The following is a 16,950-nucleotide window of genomic DNA, read 5'->3' on the forward strand; positions in this document are numbered from 1 at the left end:
AGAAGCAGGCTTTCCGCTGAGCAGGGAGCCCGATGTGGGGCTTGATCCCAGGACCCTGGGACCATGACCTGAGCCGAAGGCAGACACTTAACGACTGAGCCACCCAGGCGCCCCTTTACTTCCTTTTTAAACTAATCTTGTTCATGTACTTTTTTAATGATTTTAATATTTAAGATTCAGTCCCATTTACCACAAACTCAGCAAAACATGCTGGTTCTGGATAACCTTACATACTTTTTTACTGGGGATGACACCAAATTTTGTGAAAAAATATAATCCTGAAAACAAATGAACTAGTTTCAAAACAAGTAGCATATGATAGAACAAAGTTGATAATAGTTCAGGGCAATTGCTTTCAAAACCAGGGATATTAACTAAGTCCAACCTAAATAGACAATGTAGGAACTACCAAAAAATATTAGTAACTTGCCTAAAATTTTCTTTAAAGGTCACTAAACCTATTAGTTTGTTACTCTTGAAAATGCAGTCATTTTTAAAGGTTCAGAAAGTTATTGAGTATAGTGAATGTGGAGGAGACTACTGCACGAGGAATGCACATGAGTACAAACAGAAATTTTAGGATGTCTGGGTGGTTCAGTCGGTTAAGCGTCTGCCTTTGGCTCAGGTCATGATCTTGGGGTCCTGGGATCGAGCCCCACATCGGGCTCCCTCCTCAGCAGGATGTCTGCTTCTCCCTCTCTCAGCTCATACTCTGTCTCAAATAAATAAATAAATACAATCTTTTTTAAAAAAAGAAATGTCTGTGGAAATACTGACACTATTCTCTGAAAACGGAACTATGCAAATTTGTGTTTTGGAAAAGGGAGCATTTAGTCACCAACGTTCACAAGTTTCTTGAAGACATAAATCATCTTATTTGCTTAGTTCTTCCCAGTGCTTGACACACAGTGCTGAGCAAATTAAAAACTGTATACATTACCAAGACACACTTACAAGCTAATTTATAGGGAATAGTTATGCTTTTAATCCGTAAATATCTATTTATAAGTGCATTAAATGCAGAGTGGCCAGGGACTGTGCCTTAGTTTGGACAGAAAGCTGCCTCTAAATTGTAGATAATTGGCTTTGCCATTTAAAAATCTGTTGAGCATTTCTTGGACTCACTCTGTTCTTGATCTGAAGTTGTATAAATTAAGAAGATTTCAAATGCAAATGTACTTATTTTCTATGTTTTAATACTGACAGTCCAAACCATCCTCTATCAGAGAACACTACCATATACTCACTGTCTAAAAACTTAAAAGAAAAAAAAAATCTGATTTTGATTCACTCCCCAGATCCATGCATCACTATATGCAGCATCTGCTATCATAAATTTTTGCATGGATTAGAAGAAATACTTTTGAGATATTAATGGTTTTCTGTTGTACAGCAGATGATTGACAACTCAAGTTTCTTTTTTTTTTTTAAGATTGATTTATTTATTTTAGGAAGGGAGAGAGAGAGAGAGCACGTGCATGGGGGGAAGGGGACAGGGAGAAGGAGAGAGAGAGAATCTCTCTGTGCCCAGCACAGAGCCTGAAGTGGGGCTCCATCTCACAACCTTGAGATTATGACCTGAGCTGAAACCAAGAGTTGGACGCCCAACCAACCGACTGAGCCCCCCAGGTGTCCCGACTCAAGTTTCTTGATTGACAGTTCTGCCAAAGCAAAGGAGAGCAGGCTCTTTTTTTTCCATGTTCTTTTCTATCCAAAGCCATTTTCCAAATTTATCAGTTTCCCATGAAGAGTCCATCTCATCATCTGACTTGCCGATGAAAATTACCCCAGATTTAATACAGGATAACTTTCTTTCCTTCAGACTCATAGCTCTAAAAGAATTAACCCATTTCTGGGGTAGGTTATGCTGTCCTCATTTTCTTATTCATATTGCTTTTCTAAAGAGATATTTCCCTAGATGTATTACTTTAGACTTCACAATCAAGTATCAGTAACTCTGTTTTGGGCAGCATTCTGGCTTAAGACTGTGTGAATAGGGTAAGAAAAGGATGACCTGAGTGAGCAGACTGCCCTAGCAAAATGGAATCTCATTTCGATCAATGTCTGCACCATACACAATATGGTTTCAATTTAAAATAGGGAACTCAGTACCATTGCCAAAGAACTTAGTACCCCATTGGTTATTTTATTTGGGCTAAAATGGTACACAGATTAAGATCCTAACTTTCTGCCAGAATACCATGGTGAATATACTCTATAGTTTGCAGCCTGATTTGGGAGTTTGGTAAATTGATTCATAAGCTAATAAAATTGGAAGCATCCAAATGGGTCACCTGGAAATTATCTGCCTTTGTGCAGTGCATTTTTAAGCAGTCTGTGGGTCTTTTTATTTTAATTATATATCTTCAGATATGGAGACTCTCTCACAAATGTTTTCAGTGTATCTACCTTGAATATATCACACATCACATGAGGATTTGAAAAGTCTGTCATTCACTCAGCATATTCCATTAATAAGTTCAAGGAGTCCTTAGGTTACCTATATGACGTCACATTTGTCAGAATTGCCTATAGGAATCCTAACATAATTATGAGTTTGACATATGCACACTGTAGAGTACATAAAAAGACTTCCTCCAAGAGGTTTTATGGTAAATGCCAAAAGTATGTCTTTAAACCTTAATCCTACTTCACCGCACTTCACTTGGATTTAAAAAAGGTTTATTAGCATTGCAAAGATAGAGGTGAACTTCACTTATTATGGACTCAGCAAGAGACTTTTGGACAAGCCGTAGTTACCTTGAATTCAGACATAGATATATCATTGTGTCTTAGAGATATTTTGTTCACCATCACTCATTCCACCAATATAAATTTCATTCTGTTTGAAAATTTTTTCTTGCAAATGATCCACTTCATAAAAATAGAAGTTGATTTTTAAAACAGAAATTTCTGCAACTTTCCAATCAGTAGATATCTGATACTTTGGACATGTTAATATCTCAGCAATAAGGAAACAGACTGCCTTATTTTCATACATCTTAACATGCTTCCTGTGAATGTGTCTACAGATTTGGATCGGTCATCCAGGATAGCATGAATCAATCAATGTTAGAATAGATATTTATCTCCATTATACACATCTCGCCTTTTGTCTTCTGGATCTTAGACACCAGGGCAGAGTGAGTACATAGCAGCATTCTCAGGATTTCCCTTGCATTTAGAGATGCTCTTATTTCACCAGGTAATATATATACATGAAGATTTGCTTCCACAATAATTCTTTCTGGGCCTGTTATGAATTATTATTCTTACTTTTTACCATTCATCCCTAAGATTCTTGTGGTGCAGTCTTTGCTGATGTGTAGACAAAGATTTGGCCTTTCACTCTCTGGTTGTTCTTCCAACATAGAATGTTCTCCTACTCTGGGCTTCCTCATCCACTCCCCTGCCCACAGCAGCATTATCCATGAGAGTCCATGGCTTGCTCTTCTGCCTCATTCAGCATTCTGCTCAAATGTCATCTTTCCAGAAAGGTCTTCCTTGACCAACCCATCTAAAATAGCATACACATACGGAAGGGAGGGGGGTAGGGGAGATGGGCTAACCGGGTGATGGGTATTAAGGAGGGCATGTGTTGGGTGTTATACGCAACTAATGAATCTTTGAGCACTACATCAAAAACTAATGATGTACTATATGCTGGCTAGCTGAACATAATAATAAAAAAAATCAACGGGGACATCTGGGTGGCTCAGTTGGTTAAATGTCTGCCTTCAGCTCAGGTCATGATCCTGGGGTCCTGGGATCAAGTCCCACATCAGGCTCCCTGCTCGGTGGGGAGTCTGCTTCTCCCTCTGCCTGCCGCTCCCCCTTGTTCATGCTCTCTCTCTCTCTCTCTGACAAATAAGTAAATAAATATCTTTAAAAAAATCAACTGAGTAAATTAAAAAAATAATGATAAAATAAAATAGCATACACATTCCCAAATCAGTAACTAGTCCTTCCCCTGCTTCAGTTGGCTCGCTAGCACTTATTTCCACTAGATATCACACTGCATAAATATTACTGCATTTCTGTATCGATTGTCTCTTTCCTTTACTACTATGTCCGTTCCATTGAGGGAGGTATTTTGTCTGTTTTCTTCACTATTTTATCCCATGATTTAGAAGAGGGCCTGGCATGTAAAGGTCACTAATTATAGTTTGTGATTAAAGAGATTTACCCAGGATACTGACCTTTATAGCTCAGTTTATTTCTCTGTTGAAGGAGAATATTGTACTTCATGGTCTTTAGTCCAGAATATATTTATTTGCAATGATTGTCAGAGATACATAGATGATGTTAGGATTGGATTATTGGTATTCATTTGTTCACACCAACATTTATTAGAACCTAATGTCTTTTCCCTCATTAACAATAAATGAAAATGTTGAATTCATTATAACATTGGCTTATAACTTTTGGACTGATAAACTGTTACTGCTTGGCTCAGTAGTAGTAACAGTATACATTATTAATGTTGTGATATTTCACTCAAAGTGTCTTTAAGGAATATTTACCACATTAATCATAGACTTTAATATTTTATTTCACGCTGTAAGCTCTAATACATGTACGCTAAAATTTATTTCATCTCTAGTCTTATTTTTCCTAGGGAAGGGCAAATTTAGTCCTCTTGAAATGCTTTTTAAAATTAAATAGAAGACATAAAATAAATTAAGAAAAAAGTGCATTGCTGAGATATCGATTCAAAATTTTAAAGTCATTTTCACCTTTTACAGATTAATTTTACCATGATGTTGAATCCAAATAAATAAAAATGCATTTTCATTAAAATAGTGCTTTGTTCTTAGATGGAATGTTTGGAAGTAATAAAGCCGCATGGTGATGTATTTTATCTCCCACTGTAAATAAAATACTTATAAGGGGCATCACTCTCAATAGTTTAGGCCAGTTATGTTTCTCATCGACCTCGGCGTTGGTAAACACTGTGATAGCAGGCATCAAAGAGAGAAGTTGTCTCCATTTTCATTTTGATCTTCATTCCCTTACAATGATTTTAATTTATCTAAATAAGCTATTGACCACAGCAGCCAATTTAGGAATTTCCAGAAACAACCTTCAAGACAACAGCAAACAGCAAGAACTAAGAACTGGGCTGCGTTGCTGCTCTAAACCTATGCATCCCGCGTGGGATGCTCACATGCTGCTCCTGACAACGTGCTCACTGCGGCATCTTCAGTGCGCAACTGAAAGAAAGCCCCAGAGTGACTGGATTGCAGGCAATCCAACGAACCCTAACAGGGGCTGAATTAAATTCGGAGGTCATGATTTTAAATGTGAGCATGCAGGTCCCTACTCACTGTTAATTTTGGAGAGTGTTACCTTGTCAATCTGCCTTTAATCCCTCTCCCACTTCCACCATCGTTCATGCTTTGTCACTCCTCTATTTCACTACATTAAATGTTAATCTCCATTTGAAGTGAGACCTGCATTCCATACATTTCTGATTTGTTTTGCTACAAGTATAGTTCTTCCTTCAATGGAAAAGATTTCTAAGAAGAACCAAAGACTAGAAATTGCCCTATAAAACTCCGATCTTATTCCTAAACTGGGATTGATTAATCAAGGGGATAATAATTCTCTATCTCACAAAGAATTCTTAGAGAACTAGAATACAGAGTCTTGGCATCAGGTTTGGCCCTCTTAACCCTTAGCTATAATCATGGTTATCATTTTTACTTTTAGCTCTGTTCTCAATTACACAATTTATATCCTTGAAGACATTTTGAGCTGCTTCAGAGATTTTGAGAAAAAAAAGTATTCTGTTTTGAGTTATGCAAAGCAATCAGCGTGTTCCCATATTTGGCACATAAATTCATAATACTAAAATTCATAGGGAAATACTAAAACATGTTGGCTCATCACAGGTGACAAAAAAAAAAAGAAAATTAGATTAGTGTCTTACATTCAGTCTCTAAACTGCACTGTAGGAATGTTACAATTTAGATTAAACCCACATTTTATTTCCTATTCTGAAACAAACAAAAAATCTCATCATTATTAAATGACAAAATAATTCTGGCATGTATCTCAATCTGTTGGTATTAATTTAAAAATACTGTATTTACTAAAAACATTTACATATTTTTGTACCCAAAACTTCTACATATTGTTAAAATCCCTATTCAGTATGGCATAGTCAATGTTAGAGGATTATATTCTGAACAAATATTAGTTACGTGGCAGATATTTAATTACAAAAATTTTGAGATTGTGAGGTGATTTGCAGAAATCCTATTTCAGATGTAACTTTTTATACACAAACGAATCTTGTTCTGGACTAGTCCCTTCTGAATTGTTTCACTCTTGGGTGACTACTTGAAAAGAGAGGTCTGTCTTGGCTAGGATAGCATGCAAAATGTGTTTAGAATTTATGCAGCAGAGTGATCAATAAATTAAAGACAGTTCTGTGTAGCAGAGACTTCACTGTCATTCTTCCTATCCACCATCCGATTTAGAACATTTTGGGCCAGGTCCTTGGAGAAAATGAGACCCAGACATTTTCCATAATTAGGTTTAATTCATTGCTGTTCCTATAACTATAAGCCTGGTCTAAAGCTGGCCTTCAGTGAACATACTCTGCTGGGAACTTCCAAACATTTATTGCCTGAAGGCTTAAACCAGGTTCATAACAAAGTTAATCCCCAAAGACGAAATCTTGTCTAGACTCATTATGCCCTAGGGAATTTCAAGAACTCTGACAGGTAGGAATGTACTAAAGTGACCTTAAAATATCTGTTCTGGCAATTATCCACACTGAGGTTTTTTAGAAGAAAATGACGTCGCCCATTCATAGTTCACCTTGCCTAATGACAAGTAGAGATTATTCAAATTGGGCATAAAAGAGTATAGAAAGATGAAAATTTAACATCACTCGATGAATGCAAAGTATTTTAAATAAATATTTTAATTCTATTGTTGGCATTTACAAGTAGAAAGCATACAGTATGTTACAAATATCAAAATGTGAAAAATATGAACGTTACATAAGTAACAAATGTAAAAAAAGTATTTTCTTACCTTCCCTGAAAGTAAGAAAACATTTCAGCATAGGAAAATATCAGTATCAAAAACACAGCTTAGGTGTAAAAAAAAGTTTTTACACGGTATTAAAAAATGATCTACAAAATGGTGGAAAGAAAGAAGAGTTGAAAACTGACTTTATATAAATTATAAAAACTGGGTACTTGGGACAGATGTTAAGTGGTTGAAAAATAAGTCCAATCACAGGCTTTCTTTAGGTCGATTCTTTAAAATTTTAAAAGCATAGAACATTTTTCAATAAATAACTTCCAAAAGTGTCTCTGAGAAGTGCCGCTGAGAATATCATTCCACAGTAGGAAGGGAGCAGTGTTCTAGGGATAATACGCAGTCATTTTGTTCCTAGTGGAAGCCTGATGAAGGTCAGGAGACCGGAACGGTTTACAAAAAAAAAAAAAAAAGATTCAGAAGTTTTAACACGATTTTGTAGGAAAGTTCTAAAGTGCTGAACAAAATGACTTAACTTTAGTACCCACTGTCATGTAAAACTTAACCTCAAATATCAGACATTTCTGAGCAACATCGAATATGGAATCTATAATTCTGAAGTGTTAATACTTAGTCTTTCATTCAAGGATAGGAGGGCCCTTTCTACACTTTACAAGGATTGCTTAAACCTCAAGGATCTTGCAATGCAAAACATAACAATGATAATACAATGGAAACGATACACATACCCCACTGAGAAAGCACAAATTCATTTCTGCAATGGCAACGGTAATTGATTTTTAAAAAATCACAAATCAAACACTGGTAAATAAGAGAAAACTTTCCAAAGGCTGCATGCCACATAACTAGTTACAAAATACAATGCATGCAGGAAAATAAATTCAACCAAGCATATTTAAATTAAAGACTTGCGTTGAGTCTGTTTCAGCAGCATTGTGGTTATTATTTTTTAAAGTTTCCCTCCAAACACCAGTCCATACTGGCCTGTTTTGCAAACGGGACCCTCCTTAGTCGGCAACCTCACAAAGGTTTGAGTGTCCCTTGTTTTTCGATTTTTGTAATGCCAGTACATAAAGTTCACACATACTGCTCTGCTTCCCCATCTTTGGGGACCGGCTTCGTTGTCCCATTCTTGCCTTCTTCGTTTGCTGCTGCTTTTTCTGGGAGAGATGCCAAATCTTTAAAAACGTCTACATAATGGCCGAAGCCAGGGCCCCAGTTCAAAAGGTTGTCCCAGTTGAAATTCCCTGCTTGCTGCCCAAGCCTCAAGGGCAGTGTGTTGTCAGCAACGCCTGGTGCTGCTGCCTGTGTGCCCCCAGGTCCTCCCTCAGCCCTGCGGCCATGGTATCTTCTAGGCTTCAGTCTGGCTCCATAATTATCTTCATCATCTGCGTCAGATTCATTGACTTGAGATAATTTGGGCATCCTGGAAGTATACACCATTGGCTTTTCCCTGTCATATTCCATCTCTGAGCAAGTGAAAGACTCATGTGAGTCACTGTCAGAAGAAGATTCTGGAGCTGGGATGCCATCTGCTGGGTTCCTTGTTCTGGACAACGGCCTTCTGCAGTCCTCTTCTGAAGAAGACCTCCCATGATCTGCACTGCAGATACTTGGGTTTCTAGGGCGAGGGGTGTTTAGCCTCTCCACCTCTTCAATCGACAGTCCTACCGGAGGAGAAGATTCCAGAGGAATCTGCCCAATTGGCTGCTTTAAGCGACTCCCCGGCCTAGAGCCATGCGAGGCCATGGCCTGAGGACTCTTACTTCTCCTTCCCAGCCTCGTGGAGTAGTTGAAAATGCCAGGTTGGCAGGCATCACCATGCATTTCCAAAGTATTTCCATCTCTTATTGGCAGATGCAATTCCCTGGCCGGGCTGTTCCTGTAGAAAGTAGAGGACTTCGAGAACGGGGCTGGGCTGTGGCGAGACAGGGGGTTGGGAGTTGGGCAAGCGGAGTGGCTCAGGGAGCTGGTTCTCAAGCCCTGACCATAGGAAGGCTGGTAAGTCAAACTGCTCGCTCCTAGGGGCATGGGGGACTGCCTCGCAAAACCTAGGGGACTGTGCCTCTGGATAGAAAATTTAGGCGTGTGGCTGCGGAACTGCTTGTAGTGTTGGATGATGTCCGCGTCAGAAGGGGCGATGCTGCTGGCGTTGTCGATGTCGTAATGCTCTATCTCTTGCTCTGGAGAAGCCAAGGGGGCGCTGGGGATGGTTTCTGAGTTGTGGGGAAGGTCAGTCTCATCGTAGATGAGGTAGGGGTTCTCCCGCTCAATGATGTCTGGCTTCGGGTTCCCCTCAGGCTGCTTCCTCACAGTCATATCGTCCCCGTAGGGGGGGATATTGTCTGGGTCATCAAAAGCAACATTCTCACTTCCCTTCTTCTTCTTCTCCTTCGGTTTCTTCTCCTCTTTGGGGCTTTTGGTCTTCTTCCCCCTGCACTGGTTACACAGAATCAGGCTGAGGACCAGGAGGGCCAGGACGGTGGCGCAGCTGCCCACGATGGCAGGCACGGCCCACAGAGGCAGGGAGATCTCTTCAGGACCCTGGCTCGGAACACAGACATGGCCTCCAGGACTTCCAGCTTTGCACACTCTCCCCTGCGGACAGAGGACACCGAGGCAGGCCACCACCGTCTCACAGGTCCTCCCAGTGTGCGACTCTGGGCAGCTACAGGTGAAGCCAGAGTGCAGGCCCGGCTCGCAGCTGCCCCCATTCTGGCACGGGTGCGAGGCGCAGTCTCCAGGAGGAACGCACTTGTAGGCGTACCACTGATTAAGGCACAGCAAGTCGCCCCAGCAGGGGTTGCTGGCACAAATGTTCGGGCCACGGCAGCCAATCTTCACGGAGGGATCTGTCTTAGAGATGGAGGCCAAGCTATGCTTCCCACTGAAAGGAAGACTTTCGCCACCATACAGCATAGAAGCAATGCAGCCGTCAAAACCTGCGGGGCGAAGAAGGAGCTGTGAGGCATTGTAGAGAAAACCAAGACTTAAAACGCTGCCCTCGGGGACTCTGGTAAAAAGAAGCTGCACGGTCATGTCATGAGAGCTTAGAAACCACAGTCTCAGAGCCATCGCCCGGTCGGAAGCAGGTAACTCCGTGCGTCTTACAACATAGCTTAAGGTATGTAAGATTTCCGTGACAAAAGTATGGAGAGAATTGCTCAGATATTGCTCTTTCTGAAAATTTATGAATGACTCAGCCTGGATTTTCTTTTTCTCCCTCTTTTTATTTATTTATCTATTTGTCCTATTTTTATAGTCTACAGACCAAGAACTGCCTACATAGAAATACATAGAAATAAAAGGTATTAAGAAATACTTATAAAGAACAACAGCAAAAAGAACAACAACAAAAAAAATAGCTTTAATCATTAGATATCATGCATTCTCCATAGAGGCGATATTGCTCCCAAGGAGCAGAACATCGCCTCCTCCTGGAGAGCAAAAGAAAAAGCTATTACAGTGCTTTATGGTCCTCTAGAGGGCGGATATCGAGTGTAACTATGGCATGAACACTTCACGAGGTGGGAAGGGCAGAAGTTAGAAAAAAAACATCTAAAATGGCTCCTTAGAGGCAAATAATTATTATTTTTTTAAAGTTGAGAAACTCTCTGTTGGACTTGGATGTGCTAATATTGTTCATGCTCCTGTATGAGAGCCCAGGAATCTATTTTGACACTAACAAAAGAGTATGATTTACATTGGTTTGTTTCCTACAACATCCGAATGAATTAGCATCCATATTCTAAAATAAGCTAAGTATATAAGAACAAGTTATGACCTGGACTTTTACTTTTGTGCCTTAAGTCTATTACTCTCCCCTGCATTTTTATATTTTCCTGGTATCCTTCCACTGTAGTGGTATTTCCATCCCTGATACACTCTTTTTCCATGAGCTTCTGTAACATCTGCTTTTGTTCCTACTTTCCAGATTTTCTTTCTATGACTTAGTCTCTTTTATGTTTCATTTTCCTCCAAACAACCACTGACTCCCAGAGTTGCTTAAGCTAAGGCTCTAGGCTTTCTTTCCACTCCACACCCTCACATTAGGTTATCGCATCCACATTCCGTACTTCAGTTACCTGCTTGACTCAGCTAACTCCTAGTATGTATTTCCAGCTGGTGTCTACTTCTGATTATAGTCCACCTATCCAAAAGTCTTTCGCAAAGATGTTCCAAACCCCAAAGGTCCCAAACCACCATCTTGATATTTCCTGTAGACATGCTTCTTTCGGCACTGCTCTGCAGTTTCCTCTTTCGGTGGCACTGCCCTTCTTCTAGTTCACAAGTCAGAAACCTTCCTGAATTTCACCAAAACCATCAACAGTTTGGTTTATTTTAATTCCTAAAGTATTTCTTACCTATCCACTTCTTATTAACTCCTTTGCCACCAGACTAGTTAAAAACTCACACAATACCTTGCCTAGATCACAGCAATATCATCCCAGCTAGTTTATGGAAGTACACTCCTGTCCTCCTCCAATGCATTCTCCATGTTGTAACCTGAAAGGTATTTAATATCACTGCATATCTAATCTTGACACTCCTAAGAGAACTTTTTTAGTGACTTCCCATTGTCCTAAGAGTAAGACCAAAAATGTGACATGGTCTGGAAGGCCCTGCTTCATTCTCCAACTTCATCCTTTACCTGTGACATCAGTCTCCAATATGCCAATAGGCCAGCTTCTGTGATCTTGACTTAATCTACTTTTTGTTAAAGTTTCTATCAATATCAATTAAGCTTTCATACTCTCCCATCTTCATTTTTATAGTTCAGATTGAAGTGCCAATGTCAATTTCCCAGGCAAGTTTCCCTTTTTTCCTTTTTTGGAAATCTCTTAGAATTCTATATTCCTTCTTCACATTTATTATATTCTAAAATAATATATTTACTTGTATAATGACTTCATTGATTTTCATCTTCCTTACTTGGCCATGTGTCATGTGAAGAGAGTAGCTATTTATTTAGTCCACCATTGTACTCCCAGTGCCAAGTACAGGGCTCAGTAAAATATCTGTCATGTGAGTGAACAAATGAATGAGTAAGTGAATTAATGAATAAATAAATGTTTGGTGGACAAGGGAAGCACCGTGGGCTGAATTATGAATCTGGTAGAGCAAGTGCAAATGGCTAAAGCAAGTGACGGCCAATCATATAGGCTTTCTAAGGATAGTTATGATAGTCTTAGAATCTGCATAATGGATATTTTCAGCAGTCCAACTACTTTGATGGGAACAATATTACCTTTCCTTTGCTCAACACAAGCATTTACCTGTTTGAGAATCTCGATGAGCTTGATTAGGTGGAATTCCTCCAAGAGATATAGTGAGCACATCGAGGCCACCAAAATCCTGGGTAGGGTGGATGATATCTCTGTTATATATTCTGTCAATGGACAGTACTGTGGCTGTTCCATTTTTTCCAATTAGAAAAGTATGCCAGTGACCATCGGCAACATACGCTTCAGGAATATTTCTCTCCACTTTCCCAGCAATTCCTGCATCTGATGTAAAATGGACTTTGCCATTTTTAATCTGTAAGATGTATTAAAAAGAATGTACAGTTAAACTATGATGTGCTTGAATAAAAACAGAATCAAAATAAAGTGAAACCTTAAAATCCTGATCAATTTAAAGCCAACAGACTAGCTGAAGAGTCTGGCTGTATCAGAGTACACTTAACCCATACTGCTTCTACAAATTTAGGTAACATATACCTTCACATTCGATTGTTTCAATAGTTTGCAAGGTGTTATTATATTCATACCTAATTTTTCAAGATGCATAAAATTATCTTCCAGAATCCGACTGAGATAATAATGGAGTGAAAAACCATTTTAAGTAAAGTACACCTTTTTTTTTAATTACTTCTAATTTAATCACAATGGCAAGCGTAAAAAAAAAAAAAATCTGTCAGTTTAGTAAATGGTCCAGAGTGATCAAAAAAGGTTAAAACTACTTGCAAAAAGAAACATCAGTGCTGAGGTAAAAATGAAGCATAGTTGGGAAAATCGACAAAAAGAAATTCTTTCATCTGTCATCTCTAACGCACTGGAATTTTAGAAGAAAGCATGTCTATTTTTTATATCATTTATTGAGATGAAAACTATGATGAATAATGAGTGAGTTCTTAATAATGAGGTGTCTGGGCAGGTCTTCACTTTGGCTGCCTTTTATAATTTATCTAAGGGGTATTTAGTTTCTTTGACTTTGCCCAGGAGAACACTGGGTAACAGGATGCTCCTACTCCAGTTTCCAGCTACCAAGTTTCCAGTATTCTGAGTACTTTAGAAAATGAAATAATTTATGAGGCAAGATGAACATTTGGTTCAGAGAGCATAATCCCATCATGCTGCCAGACAGAGCTGGTGCCTGGGCCGGGGGATGAAGTGGCACTGTGTATCAAGTGACAGGGATGAAAGGAGGGATAGGTTATTTTGTCACTCGGATCAAATGCTATTTCTACATGCAACAAACACAGCTGGTAGAACTAAAAATTAGTTCATTTTTGCTTTGTGGAAAATATGCCTAACACATTTACATACGTTATTCCTATTGTACTATTTTATTAAAGTGGCCTTTCTAGATAATAATATATATTCAGTACCAAACTCAGATGGGAAAAGAAAAGAAAGTTGTGGTTAAATGACAATAACACTTCATCAAATGGGCAATGTCTCGTGAAACACACAGTAAAAACAGCAACCCCTCTTTGGGTAGAGCCAGAGTCCTTTTGGAAAGAATTCTTGGGAAGAGCCTTCTCCCAGCTCTGCGTTTCCCTCCTACCTGATCAAACCGTGGCATCCCTTTTATTCATCAGCTCTGATAAGAGAGTCTTTAGAATACACCATGGAGTCTGGTGAATGAGAACACAAGTTCCCATTGTAACATTTCTAATGTTTTGCTTCTCCCCAATAACACTCTCCCGGGCTCCTATATCCTTCCTAACTTAGAAAACATCATGCTCATTTTTATGCTAATTTTTTGCTTGGTTTGATTTACCCACAGATTTATTTATTTTATTTACTTTTTAATCTAAAGCTCTGAGTCCCTCATCCCAACCCTGTACACTACACTTGGCCTCACCCAAAAACAAAAACAAAAAAACCATATGCCAAAACAATAGAATTGATTTGGAACAAACATAAAGTCCATCATCTGACAGTATCACAGAACTCCAAATATGGAGATACACAATTGCAGTAAAAGAAGGGAGATTTGTGAAATACTTTAAATATACCGTCAACACAATTATACACAAGTATGCTTCCTTCTGTTTTTCTATCTCAAATTCTCTCTACCTAACTTCTTTTTTATCTGAACAGATTCTATCTATTCTACATATTCTCCTCTCTCCTCACATTGCTATTGTTACCCACTCCTGATACTCTCCTCTCAAACCATTTGAAATCCCATTTACCCAACTCTCTCTCTTTTTTTTTAAATATCATTTAGCTGCCTTTGTGTGTGAGAGAGAGGGAGAAGGGAGAGGTGGATTGATGAAGGGAGGAAGGAAGGAAGGAAGGAAGGAAGGAAGGAAGGAAGGAAGGAAGGAAGAGAAAGAGAAAGGGAAAGAAAGAATGAAAGGGAGAGAAAGAGAGAAAGAAAAAGAGAAAAAAAGAGAGAAAGAAAGAAACTGTCAGAAAGTGAGTCAAAAGAAAGAAAGAAGAAAACCAGGGGCCTTAGTCACCGATAAGCTAAATGAAAAGTAACAGCCCCTCCTGACTAGCTTCCTAGCCTGTATAAGTAGACCGTATTCCTGTCATCCAAATAACTTGCCTGCTTACTGACAACAGCCATTCTCTACTTGTCTATTTTGTTCTCCTTATTCACTGTTTTTTTAATCTACTTATTTTACCTGCCAAGCCCCTTAATCTCTAAAAAGCTACTTTTCAAAATATTCATACCAAAAAAATGTGCATTTTGGTCTGCATTAGTCATTATTTTTATTCATTAGCATTTACTTTTCCTTCAGAAAAAAAAAAAATCTCTTTCTAAGTGCTTGCTACCAATGTAAGAAAATCTGGAGAGTTGCATGCTGCTGTCCTGTTGGAAATGCAAGATTTTATGGTGACAAATATGGATCCTGACATTCAGCTTCTTCCTTAAGGAAAAAAAAAAAGTTCTGTCTCTAATTTCTTCAACCACATTGTATTTTGTATCTCTTGGCTTAAAGAGATAATGTAAAGAAATATTTCATATGTCATTTAAATGGCACGAGGACTTGGAAAGCAGCTTAACAGATAATGCACAGACCTCAATGTCAAAGCCTCTCAACGCATATAAAAAAAGTGTTTCTCGTAGACTGTGAAGGTTTACTTCTTTCTGGACTTCATTACTTTCTTAGGTTCTGATACACTTTCCAGTGCAAATTATAAACACCAAATAATAATAGAATACAATGGGCTTTGTTTTGCAGTAGCTTTATTAATTCTGAACTGGGCTCTTTGTTTCAATAATGGAGGTAAAGTTATAACCTGAAGATGTTCTTTTGTACTGGATTAGAGCAGAGTTCCTCAACCTCATTACTCTTGACATTTTGGACTCCATATTTCTTTGCTGTGGGGTGCTGTGTTGTGCAATGTAGGATGTTTAGTGACATGCCTGACCTCTACCTACTAGATGCTGGTAGCACCCCTTCCCCACTGTGACAATAAAAAAATACCTCCAGATTGAAAAAGAAGGAAAAAAAAAGTTTTTAGCATTTTAATAAAACATTTCATCAAGAAAAAATTGCCTCAGGACATTGTCACATGTCCCCTGGGGTGGGGGAGGGATAAACATCAACCTCAGTCAAGAATGACCTAACTATGAGGATTGTGAGAATTTTAGAAAGATTTTTTTGTACTACTTATTTTTTTTTAAAGATTTTATTTATTTATTTGAGACAGAGAGAATGAGAGAGAGAGAGAGAGCACATGAGGGGGGGAGGGTCAGAGGCAGAAGCAGGCTCCTTGCCGAGCAGGGAGCCCGATGCGGGACTCGATCCAGGGACTCCAGGATCATGACCTGAGCCGAAGGCAGTCGCTTAACCAACTGAGCCACCCAGGCGCCCCTGTTTTTGTATTACTTATTAAAGATATGTGCATGCACCATAACAACCAGAGTTGACTTGGATGGAGAGAAATTTTAAGAATAAAGAGGTTGAAGTTTAGAGGTGAACATCTGTTTTTATTTTTAGTATTTTATGTGAATTAAACCTAGTAATTTGCTATGTATACTGCCTTTTGTCTTCATGAACTAAGCTCCTAGTAATTTTCAAAACATTGATTTATAGGTGAAAATAATATAGGAAATATGGGTTTATGTTCTTCAGAATTTACCAAAATTCATATAAAAATTATGAGTAGTATTATAATATCAAAGTGATATCAATAGAAATCAGTCAAGATAACTAAACTAAAGAAACTGATGATTTAAAAGATGAAGTCTTATTTGTGGGAAAGAAAGCAGACTGATAGAAATTAAGAAAGCTAAGAGCTGAAGGAAAATGCATCTCTAAGGAAATTATTCACCAGTTTAGCATTTCATTTATAGTGAAAATATTATGTAAAAGTCTAATGATAAGTCAATACATTGTTCTCTTTAAAAATAATTTATTTAGAAATTATTTGGAGGGCGCCTGGGTGGCTCAGTTGGTTAAGCGACTGCCTTCGGCTCAGGTCATGATCCTGGAGTCCCTGGATCGAGTCCCGCATCGGGCTTCCCGCTCGGCAGGGAGTCTGCTTCTCCCTCTGACCCTCCCCTCTCTCATGTGCTCTCTCTCATACTCTCTCTCAAATAAATAAATAAATAAAATCTTAAAAAAAAAAAAAGAAATTATTTGGAGAACTCAGCTGTGATTTAACTTACAATAATTCCAAAGATAGTGAATTGGCTATATGCTCCAGAATAAAGCCAGATAATTTAAAAATGTTTTTCCTTATTCTA

General features: G+C 38.6%; 1 protein-coding gene across 1 annotated transcript in view; it reads right to left on the reverse strand.

Moving 5' to 3' along the window:
* Positions 1–6,916: 6,916 nt before the first annotated feature.
* Positions 6,917–16,950, reverse strand: part of FAT4 (FAT atypical cadherin 4) — a 175,934-nt gene continuing 165,900 nt past the window's right edge. The window contains exons 16-17 of the mRNA XM_035023105.1: positions 12,294–12,555; positions 6,917–9,959 (exon numbers count right to left, since the gene is read on the reverse strand). Of these exons, the coding sequence (XP_034878996.1) occupies positions 8,095–9,959; positions 12,294–12,555 (2,127 nt within the window). The 3' untranslated portion in view covers positions 6,917–8,094. The remainder of the gene's footprint in view (positions 9,960–12,293; positions 12,556–16,950) is intronic.

This window comes from Mirounga leonina, unplaced genomic scaffold, assembly GCF_011800145.1.
Source record: "Mirounga leonina isolate KUSES-001 unplaced genomic scaffold, KU_Mleo_1.0 Mir_176, whole genome shotgun sequence".
Lineage (NCBI taxonomy): Eukaryota > Metazoa > Chordata > Mammalia > Carnivora > Phocidae > Mirounga > Mirounga leonina.